Source organism: Xenopus laevis, chromosome 5L (genome assembly GCF_017654675.1).
Source record: "Xenopus laevis strain J_2021 chromosome 5L, Xenopus_laevis_v10.1, whole genome shotgun sequence".
NCBI classification, from domain to species: Eukaryota; Metazoa; Chordata; class Amphibia; order Anura; family Pipidae; genus Xenopus; species Xenopus laevis.
Genome location: NC_054379.1, coordinates 76,833,769 through 76,845,915, shown reverse-complemented (window position 1 = coordinate 76,845,915; position 12,147 = coordinate 76,833,769). Strand labels below are relative to the sequence as shown.

Genomic DNA, 12,147 nt, shown 5'->3' with positions numbered 1-12,147 from the left:
ATATCTAGTTACGCCACTGCAAAAAAGTAGAGTTTTGTCAGCGAAAATTTGATAAAATCGATTTTGTTATAACACTTTGTCACTAGAATTTTTTTCTAGAAATATTATTGATGGTTTTGTTTTCATAAAAAAAAAATAGATTAATTTAAGTATAGTTTTAGTATATCAATCCCTTAGGGGCAGATTTATCAAAGATCGAATTTCGAAGTGAAATATACTTCGAAATTTCACCATCGAATGGCTATACTTCGACTTTGAATATCGAAGTCTAATTTTTTTTAACGAATTTGACCGTTTTGCGGTCGAAGTAAAATCGTTTGATCGAACGTTTAAATCGTTCTAATCGAACGATTCGAATGATTTCAGCGATTGATCGAACAATTTTACTTCAACTACAAAAAACATAGGAAAATGCATTAGAAGGTCCCCATAGGCTAACAAAGCACTTCGGCAGGTTTAATTTGGCGAACTATTGAAGTCGAAGTTTTTTAAAGAGACAGTACTTCGATTATCGAATGGTTGACTATTCTAATGATTTTACTTCAAATCAAAGTCGAAGTCGTAGTAGCCTATTCGATGGTCGAAGTACCCAAAAATTTACTTCGAAATTCAAACTTTATGAACTTCGAAAATTCACTCGAATCCACTTCAACCCTTGATAAATCTGACAAAACCAGACTATTGGGTTTATTTAATGTTTAAATTATTTTCTAGTAGACTGAAGTTATGAAGATCCAAATAACGGAAAGATCCATTATCCGGAAAGCCCCAGGTCCAGAAAATTCTGGATTAAAGGTCCCATACATGCGTGTGTGTGTGTGTGTATATATATATGTGTATATATGTGTTTTACATTTTCAGCATTTTCCAATAACTCCAACTGTAAATTACTTGTTTCATAAGCAACTGAGACTTGTAAAAATGTGTGTTGAAGAGTTACTAAGCACAGTACTGAGAAATATGTTTCCAAATGAGAATGAAAAAAAATGGGTCAGATTTTGCATTAGAAAGTTATAGAGCATTCAAAGGACTTTGAAGAGTACATTGCCTGGGGCTCATACCGAATGGTAAACAATGTCCCAGTCTTCCTTCCTCTCTGGGCTTCATTACAGCTATTGAGTGAACATTTCAGTCACTTTAGATATCTATAGCCCATAGCAAACAACAAAAACACACTGAAAACTGGATGTACTGTACTCATACAGAACTAATCCTCTAGCAATAAATAAATGGTTTATCATTTTCCCCCCTAAACAATATTTCTTGTGTTGAATGAATGAGTGTGCTGATATTTATTGTGTGCGTGTGCATTTGTGTGCACTCACAATCCCTCTTTAACAGAAATAGGTCAACACTGTTAAGACGCAAATATATTAATATTTGCGTGTTAACAGTATTGACCTATTTCTAAAAAGAGGTATTGTTAGTATGAAGTGCACACAAATACACGCACACAATAAACCTCACCATCTGTGATAGTAAGAGTGACATTCCCAAATGACAGTTCTAAATAAACTATATTGGCTGACTGCTTATATTTCACATAAAAGGAAGTATTTTAGTATAAAACAAATTGTTGTAGCTGACTTACAAAGATAGTTGCTAAATTGCACCAGTGCAATTATCTTTAGCAACCAATTAGATCTTTGTTATCATTTTCTAACCACAGGTAGATTTATTCAAAACGAATTGCTGATTGGTTGCTTTGTGTCAGGGAGCCGGGAGGTCCCTCCAGGGAGGTAGTAAGGATCGAGGAGGAAGCCCTCTTGAGGGAGCAAGGTCGCGGTGTCCAAAGGGTTAATCAAAAGAGTAGTCAGGATCCAGGCAAGAGTTCAAAGGCAGGCAGAATATTAGCAAAGTCCAAAAGTCCAGGCAAGAGGTCAGCAACAAACAGGAACAAGATATATCTTCAACAAGGCAGACAGGAAACCCAGGAAACTTCGCAGGAATGAATCCTATACTTGGGCGCCATTCTGGCGTCTTGGTAAGGCTTTTATATTTGAATTTGGCGCCACTCTGACGTCATCGGCGTCCTTGCGCTGACGTCATCGCGCCGGCGCCGCTACCCACGTGGCGGCCATGGGCGCCGCCATTTTGGAAGCGACGCCGGCAGGGAAGGACGCGCCGCCCGGAGCTCCTGGACCTGCTCCGGGCGGCGATCGTGACACTTTGGGCAACTACTGCATTTATGCAATTTAGCAGATATGTTACTAATGTTGCCAAATGAGTGGATCCCTCCCCGATATGCCCACCTTGAGGGGGGCGATATTGGACTGATCTGATCACGGACCCTAGGGCCCAATGATCAGACCATAATTCAGGAGTACGGGCGGTCAAATCGTGGGACTGCATCAAAGAACAGATGCGGTCTGCGATCCAACAGGATTTTTAGCCATGCTCAATTGACATCTGGCCGATTTTCGGGCCCGATTTAGATCGGGGAAGCCCATCTGAGGGCCCCATACACAGGCTAATAAGCAGCCGACTCAGTCTGTCAGCAGCTTTTATCGGCCCGTGTATAGCCACCTTTACTATGTGTCTATGAAGATTGGATAAGAGATAACCCTTATCCATTTTTATCAACACAAAGAGCTCTACAGTATGGTTTTAATTGAACTTTTTACTTATTATGTGCCTATTTTGTCATTTATCTTCACTGGTAGCTGTTGGTCCAGGTAGCACACCTGAGGATCATGTCTACTTCAGTAAGCACAGATCAATTCTTCACTTCATCTTCACTAAGATTATTCTTTGCCATGGTCATGTGCCCTGGTACCTAAAGCTCCCCATAGACGCGACGATTCTTCTTGCCGAACGACCGATTTTAGGGAAGTTCAACCAATCCTTTGAAATTATCGTGCGGTTAGTGGGATTCTAACGATCGTACATCTTACGATTTTTCAGCCGACATCTGTCAGGAAATTGATCAGCCAGGTCAAAAAATCTTTGTCGGCCCCAGTGCAATCTATTTATGTTTGCAGGGTCAAGCAGGCAGCTCCCCTTTGTTTTCCTGGCAAATTGGTCTTTTTAGTTGATGGTAAATTCGTACGATCGTACGATCGTTCTGAGAAGATCGTGGTCTCACGATCAGGATCTGATCTTTTAAAAATCTTAACATCTATGGCCAGCTTTAAAGTGGCCCTGCCCCAATCACCATCTATTCCACAGTAAGGCCCATCCTATAAGCATACCGTAAATATGGACCATGGAGAGGTATGTATCTGGGTCCTATTTAAGTGATTTTTATAAAGAACAGTAAGCCTATAGCACATGTGGCAATTTCCTGCTTAACATGACTTCCTATTTAAAAAATAGTTGTTTTTGCAAAATTATTTTACTCATTTTATTTTGATCAAGACACAAATCCAAGTTCCTAAAGATGAGTGGGATTTATACAGTTCCAAGATTTATCATCTATCTATCTATCTATCTATTTATCTATCATCTATCTATCTATCTATCTATCATCTATCTATCTGTAAAAGGTATATATGTATCAACAACTTGTCATAACAATGAAAACATTTCAGTTACAGTATATTCAGCATTTTGGTTAGGTCAGTTTGATTAAATCAAAATGTTAATTGTTTTAAACAGCAGCTAGGCCATTTTGTATTACTTTGACAGCATGCTTCCAGTTTGAGGAGTGCTCCCTTACAAAATCGACATAAATGTGTATTTAATACATTGTGATCCTGTGTAAGAATTACGTATGCTTATATGTAGATTTCTGTTTATATAGTGCCATCACACTTATACATGGTGAATAGAATGTTATTACATTTTGATAAATATACATATTAATTAATAAGTAGGTCACTGCATTGAAGGATGGGTATGTAATAGCGGTCATTTACCAAGACCAAGACAGCTATATTGTAACTTAGTGCTTATTCAGGCAGCACTTCCCTGGTCTGGCTGCATAAGATGCAGACCGCAGCATCAAGGGGCACAACATGTCAACCCTGTCCTTGCCTGCAGCCTCTTCAGTGCCCTAACATCTGAATAACGCACAATTTAGGGGACCAATAGGGGCAGAATGCAGGACCCCTCATGAATATAACACTGGGGTTAAGCACTGTAACGTTTGGGGGCAATTAAACTTGTCTGGGTCCTCCATGGGGGGGGGGTCTCAAAGCTTCCAAGCCCCTAAGCCACACACATTAATTACTCATACATACTGATTACTCCTTAATTTACTTTAAAAAATGGGTGCTGAGTGGTGGCAGGGAGCTGGAAGCATAAAACAGACCCCGCAACTGTCTGGCTCCCCTTCCCCCAGCAGTCAAGTTATCTGCTGTATGTTAGTTACACCATTGCTGCTGTATGCAGGTAGTGTTGTATTCATAAGTGTAGTCACAGATCTCTGTGCTCCAAAAAGGCAATAATTCAGAAACAGGGGAAGGCAGTGTCCAAAGTGCAAAAAAATGTGGCTGATTGCACACTGCCCTCCTCACAGTAAATGACCCCTAATCAGTGTTCTGCTAGCCGGGAGCAGGCCTAGACTGTGGGTTCTGGCAAATGCCAGAAGGGCTGCTGTAAGTTTCCATAGACAGTCACTATTTATTGGGCTGATGGGGGGCTGCTTGGGCCTCTGTGTACTTGAAATGCCAGGCACTATTGTGAATCCCAGTCCAGGCCTAGACTGGGAGCGCAGTTTGAATAGGTCTGGTTCCTCAATATTTACAAAACAACAGTTTAAAAGCAAATATCTCATTGGTTGCTACACATTGCAAGACTTGGTAACCTATAATAATAACAAATGATCTAATAAAATATTGAAACAGGAACAGACATCTAAAAATGATAGGGATGCACCGAATCCAGGATTTGGTTTGGGATTCGGCCTTTTTCAGCAGGATTCGGATTCTGCGAATCCTTTTGCCCGGCCAAACCGAATCTGAATCCTAATTTGCATATGCAAATTAGGGACAGGGAGGGAAATCGCATGACTTTTTGTCTCAAAACTAGGAAGTAAAAAATGTTTTCCCCTTCCCACCCCTAAATTGCATATACATATGCAAATTAGGATTCGGTTCGGTATTCGGCTGAATCTTTCATGAAGGATTCGGGGGTTCGGCAGAATCCGAAATAGTGGATTTGGTACATCCCTAAAAATTTTATTAAAGGGATGTAGTGTTTGAGGTGAATAGATGTTTCTGTTATGCTGTTAAAAGCAAAGCACTCCTAGAAAAGAACATATCTTGATCTCCCAGGCTTTTCTTGACCTTGTCCATTAGCAGTGCACGTCATGTACCCTGATGCATTATGTTATATTTAATACCACCCAAGGGAACAAAACAAGAACACATCAGCAGAAGGAAGGTTTCATTATTATACCTGTCAGCATAGAGCAGTCACTATGTACAATTATGTACATACTTGTATCATCATACGTTTATAGCTGAAATAAAAATATGCCTGCTACCCATTCATGTAAAATAAATAAACATCAGAAAAGCAACACACACATGATGTGTTTTTAAAGGAAAAGTATACCCCCCTCTTTGACATGAACTCACTCAGTTTATAAAGGAGAATATCTGAACGGCCAAAAATAAATAACAGAGAAGCTGAAGCTTATTGCTTTGTTACTATTTAGTCGATATTAGTTTGATCAAGAGCAAGCAAACACTTACAAATATTGATTTTATACTGACAAAAAGATGTAATAGTAGGCTCATTGTTGAGGGCACAGGGCACATTCTATGTGTTTCACAACTTGAAAGTTTAACCCTTTACATTTAATGGAGACATATAGGATTTGTAAACAAAAACCTAATTTTGCTGGCAATAATACATAGTGCTAGTTTTACTTGGGGCTAAAAAAATAATATTATCTTTAAAAATGGCCCCTTTATTGGTGCTCCCTATAGATCTGCTACAGTCGCAGTCTATGTTTCAAATAAGAGTTAGGGGACAGCCAATTACAGCCCTGCAGTCACACAGGCTTCAGTTCCCCATCAGGTCAGCCTAGGTGCTGATTGGTTCCTATCCTATAGTGCAGTGTGCTGAGTGTCGCTGGCTCCCCTGCACAGCTAGCACAGATGGTCAAGGCTAGTTGGGTTTTGGGAGAATTTTTCAATAATTCAGCCCCAAGCACATATTTTATTAAGCACATTCCTTCTATAGTCAGAGGAGTATCATGCACTAGCAGATTCTTATTTTTACACAATTTGTCTCCTTTAAGAATTTCATATGTCTACATTTTGAATTGTGTAAAATGTAGGCACTAATTTAGTTGTGATATTCTGTACATTAGGGGTCATTTATGATCCCAGTGGATGCAAGTGCAAGAGGAAATACTTGTGCCCCTCTGTGTGCTGCACTGTACTTGATGAAGAATCCAGCACTCAGTGGCAAGCACAGCATCTGAAGGAGCAGCTAGCCCTGCTCCTGCTCTGAATGACGCACAAGATATGGACTTGGCAGGAGGCAGTTACCTACATGCCTTCCCCCACCCACCCCTCTAGAATGGAGTGCTGCATAACGCAGACAGCATTCCAATCAGGGCATGCTCAGAGGAGAGTGCGTCAGTGAGCACACAGACCTTTCTAGTTGTACAATGCCACACACAGTGGATAAGGTTTAAAAAATAGCTGATAGCTGGCTACAGTATATGCCCTTTATGTAGGGCAATGTAAATGAGCCCTAACCTGTATGAACATATATGTTCTATAGACTGGAGTTACAGTGTGTGGCTCATTATGTCCAGTCCAATACTGATCCAATGGTGGAACAAAGGGACAAGGTGGGTCAGTTGGGCCGTAGTCCCCAGAATTTTTTAACCCCCAGATGCAGTTATTAATGCAGGTGCACAGGATGCAGCTTCAATTTGTAGAATGCAAATTTAATGGGCTTGACTAAAAGTATATGGTGTTTGGGACAAGTCAGGGTTGTGTCTAAGCATTAAAGCACCGAGTTGATGGTGTATTTTAAAAAAATGGCCTTATTTTTAATTCTGAAAAGTCAGAAGGATGTGGAATCACTGATCACCACTAGAGATTAATTCTACTGCCAATACTGTATTTTATTTAAATATGCACCAAGGTAAGTTATATTGCAACTCCTATTGTTTGCATACATTTATATGGATACCATGGTCAATATAAAGTAGTCACCAGCATTTGAAAATAAACTCCAGGTTTTATATCCATATGAGAAATGCATTGAAATGAGCTAATATGTGCCACAACTTCCACATACCTCACACTTTTTGGTCATAATTCTACCAATACGATGACTGAAGACAGATTAACTAATTACTGGTGATAAAATCATCCAATTACTTCAGTACAGTTTTTAAAAATAAGGCACAGTTCCTGTAAAGATATTTCAAAGAAAGGCAAGTCAAAAACATACACAATATTTGTAAGCTAATGAAAGCTGGTAGCTCTAGTCATCTATAAAGTTAATTGTAAAGACACTAACATTCTAAGCTGTAATGAAATGCATGTTAATGACCAAGCACCAAAAGATTCTCTATTGTGAAAGTATATTCAACGTTCGGTGTACATTACAAGAAAGCAATGTTATTTAGCAACCATGGCAACCTTGAAAAGTTCAAAGAAAGACCATCCAAGTAATGTAATCAGTAGTCAATGACAGCTCATTTATTCTTATTGAAGAGGGCCCCTCTAGTTTGCTGGGGTAAATTTAGAATACTACAGACTAGGGTAGGTATGCAACTGACGTGTATTGACCATATTTTACTCATGCTAATGTTAGTCTCTTGAGCACAACATAAATAACCATAAGCAAGTACCTAGTTGGTTCTATGGAATTATTTTTGGCAACATCATAAGGTGAATAGGCATTTTATGTACAGAATTGAAATTATACATTACAATGTCAAATATATTTGACAATCAACCCTAGGTGCCAGGATGTCGGTGGATGCCAATATTTTTTAGGTGTACCATCATGGTTATTGGGTGTTGAAGTTCTGTATGTGACTGCACATCATAGATGTTAAACCTGCAGCCTTTTAGCTCTTGTAAAACTACAACTCCCAGAATCCTTTGACTCTTTAAGGAAGCAGATTCTATTTACTCAACAAGGAAGGAGGACTGCTGGTTATCATTAAAAGTGAATAGTTTGTAGCTACAACAGATTCACAGAAAAATCTCCCCAAAGCATCACACTATTTCCAAACATTCACCACTTCATAATATAAATTATTAAAAATACATCTGGTAAAAAAAAACAATCTGGCATTATAGTAACAGTGCTTTTAACAATCAAATTATTACAGCCCAGTACTGGAATAATGTAAATGTATCATTTAGAAGATATGTCCAACTGAACAACAAGCTGTTGTGGTTGGGCCATTTGACTGACCTTCCACCTGCTGTACCACAAGGGGTTAAGTCAGAGAAATAGATTTATGATGTTTTAGCTGGTAAGCATATGGCGGGAGCAGGCGCTCACACAGCATGTCTGTTAGCCAGGACACCTGCTAGACTTTCAGCGCCAGAAACACTTTAAATATAAAACTAAAATGTGCACCCAAAATGACAAAATAGAAAAATGTCTAATCTTACCTGGCTTCTGCATCCTTGCTGCTGAGCTGTTTTGCTCACTCTTTGCTTACTTGCAAGTGGCAGGAAACAGCAATGTTCATTGCAGAGGTAACAGAACCCTTTACAGAGGTCTGAAAATAGTGTCAGCTCTTTTTTTTTCTAACCAGGCTGCCGCATGCTGTAGTTTCCCGGTTTGAGCTCTGTGCTTGTGAGCAACAGACAGTTCTAACAGAAACTGACAGCAGGGGAACTACAGACGTAGTTATCATTTATGCAAATGTTATTGGTAGTTGTCTGTTAGAAACATTGCTTTTCTGCGAGCCTCAGCTCTGCAATTACATGTCAGGAAAAGTACTGCTACATTTTTTTAAAACCTCATTAATCATTTAACCTTTTTTCTGTATTTTGTGGTGAAGTTCATACCACTGCAAGTTTTGACAAAACTATTGAGATTCAAGATTATATTGGTTTAGTCTACTGTTATCCAGAATGCTCGGGACCTGGTGTTTTCTGGATAACGGATCTTTCCGTAATTTGTGTCTTCATGCCAAAAGTCTACTAGAAATTCATTTAAACATTAAATAAACCCAATAGGCCGGTTTTGCTTCCAATAGGAATTAATTATATCTTAGTTGGGATCAAGTACAAGCCACTGTTTTATTATTACAGAGAAAAAGGAAATCAATTTTAAAAATTTGGATTATTTGGATAAAATGGAGTCTATGGGAGACATTCCGTAATTTGGAGCTTTCTGGATATCGGGTTTCCGGATAAGGGATCCGTACAGGGAAATCATATGGCAGTGGAAAAGGACAACATATAACTTTCACTTTAATGCAGCATTCTAGCTGGCAGGCTTACCAGTGTATTCTTAGCAATAGCCTCCTACCTTATTCCTATTTACAGTGCCAAATATTGCATTTCAGTCAGTGTCATAACTAAATATTACTGGGCCCCACAGCAATTTTTTTTTGCAGGCCCCCAAAGAGTCTGGAAGTTGATCTGTTTTACCAATATTTATTGAAATTGTATATGAATTAGGGCCTCATGGGGTCCGATACCTCCTGGGCCCCACTGCAGCCGCAGGGTCTGCTTCCTCTATAGTTACACCCCTTTCAGTTGTATTGCTTCATGTCCAATCTTTTCTCTGTCTGGTGCAGCTACTATGTTAGGTTTGTACCAGGTGTATGACTAGCAGCTGTTGCTGCATGAAAAATGGAAAAAACATGATAAATTCCTATCACCGATGTACCAGAGCCCTAAAATATTTGGACACCTGTAACCTTTTTTGCAATTAGAGTAATGAGCTTTCTAATGAATAAGGCATGACCCTGATAAATTTATAAAACCTATAGCAAAATGGTTGAGCTTCAGCTGGTTTAACAGAAGCGTTTCAGCTTAGGAAGAGATTTTAAATCTATAGGCTTCTTTGTAGGTTCTGAATCTCTACAGAATTTACAAAAGACTAGGGGGTGAAGGAGGTGTGGGGGGCTCTAAGGCAGCAACCCTGGTGGGCCCTGGGCCCCCAGTCCATCCCTGCTGGCAGCAAAGACACTTTTGCTCTGTGAGACTACAGTTTTATATTTATTGTTAATTTTTAGTGTGTGTCTTTGTATTCATGCCTCTCCCATTCATCTTCCAGTCTCTCATTCAAATTCCTGCCTGGTTGCTAGGGTAAATTGGACCATAGCAACCAGATGGCTGCTGAAATCCCAAACTGGAGAGCTGCTGAACAAAAAGCTAAATAATTAAACTACAAAAAAATAAAACATGCAAATTATCACAGAATACCAGTCCACATCATACTAAAAGTTAATTTAAAGGTGAACAACCCTTTACTAATATATGCAAAATTATTTGTGAGATGTATCTTAGCTGTATCTCACTTGTGATACTGCTAATTTTTGGCCAGCACCACAAAGCGACCATGAACGTGCCCAACTAGGAGGATATTGGCAGGATTACCATCTGATAAAACGTGCCAGAGATTACTAAGGATTTCTTAGAAAAGCAATGGACAGGCCTGGATTAGTGGGAAGGTCACATAAAGGCCCAAGCATGCACACTACTCTATAGAAACTTGGGATTTTATTTAGAATCAAAGAATGATGTTCTTCTAAGGGCCCACCAGAAAACTTCAGACCGCAGACCTACTCTTCAAATTTTTCCCACTATTCTCTTTTCTTCACATACTGGAATCTATGCTGCCTCTTTGTTTCCATACAGAAATAGGAAATGACCATAAAACAGGCCAAATGGTTATGAGCAGCACTGACAGCTGGGCCCACCAGGATATCCACCTGGTTTCCTGGTGGACCAGATCCACTGTGTGTGTCTGACAGCCAATGAAATCGATGCAAGTGCAGCCAGCCAACAGCGCATTACATGACATCACAACATCATATTTTAATGGTGTTTCATTTTTGGGCTCTCAGAATCCTTATGTCCACTTACACTTTTATGTATTATTTATTCATTTACTCATTTATTATAGACATTGCAGCACAATATCATGCACAAAAACTGGACTTCTTAGTGTACCATACATTAAGCACTATGTAGTACCCCTAGTACAGTGCAAGGCACAGAGAACATTTTGTTAGCATTGTACTTAACACTAACACATGGACAACCATAGGCCACCCACATATATACACATTACCTGGCAAGTCCAATTTTGTCAATTCAAGAGATTTAGTTCCTATCAGCATTTGGCTAGGACTGACAGTATAATGTGAGCCTTCCCAAAGAGTAAAATAAATCAGGCAGGGGAGCAGATAGCATCTGTCTCTTGCATCCTCCTTATGGATGCATTCAGTGGTTCAATGTGGCACAGTGAGTACAAACACTATAGAAAATAATGGGCTGCACTGACTTGTGTGTTCCCCTGCGGTGGAGCACATTCCCACACGGGAATGCAGGTAAAACACTCGTGTGAAAAAGCCTTAAAGAAGCTCTGGGTTGAGAACACTGGTATTCTAAGTGGCTTAAGAGTATCTAAAACAGTAAAGGCTCTGTCTGTGCATAGGTCCTACAAGAATGATTGAACTAAAACATTTTTAATGCCCAGCTCATTTGTGTCTTGTGAGTATATAGTAAAGCACAAGTAACTTTCTATTTTATTGCAGCATAATCTTGAGAATAAGGTTTGAGTGTTGCCTAAGCCCTACCAGCTCGCTGGCAAGCAAGGTAAAACTATTGCTCTGGCTGACAGCCAAAAATGATTGCTCTTTGAGGCTACAGTTTTATTGTTACTTGTTACTTTTTATTACTTATTTTTTTTACATTGAAACCCTCTTATATTTATCTTCCAGTCTCACACCACTCCCTGGCTGCTAGCAACTAGACACAGCACAGGGGCCTCCTAATATTATTGGGCCTCTGTGCTGTCAAACCCACTACAATTGAACCAGGGCCTAAAGTGAGTTTAACCCTTTCACTGCCGGCCAATTTAGTAACTTGCAAACTTTTATTGGCAGTTTTTGAACATAAAGGGAGGAATGTAATATGCTTCCTATTGCAAAAACGTTTGCAAGGACTCTTGTACCCGTTAGCGACCATGTCTGAGCTATTTTTGACTAATTAACAAGTTCAACAAAACTCCAAAGCAGGTGTTAAAGGTTCG

At 39.5% G+C, this 12,147-nt stretch overlaps 1 protein-coding gene across 1 annotated transcript in view; it reads right to left on the bottom strand.

The window, feature by feature from the left end:
• The window catches only part of cep85l.L (centrosomal protein 85kDa-like L homeolog), a 136,885-nt gene extending 128,269 nt beyond the window's left edge, over nt 1–8,616 (bottom strand). Inside the window, exon 1 of the mRNA XM_041562966.1 lies at nt 8,544–8,616. Coding sequence (XP_041418900.1) covers nt 8,544–8,556 — 13 coding nt within the window. The 5' untranslated portion in view covers nt 8,557–8,616. The remainder of the gene's footprint in view (nt 1–8,543) is intronic.
• Nucleotides 8,617–12,147: the final 3,531 nt, after the last annotated feature.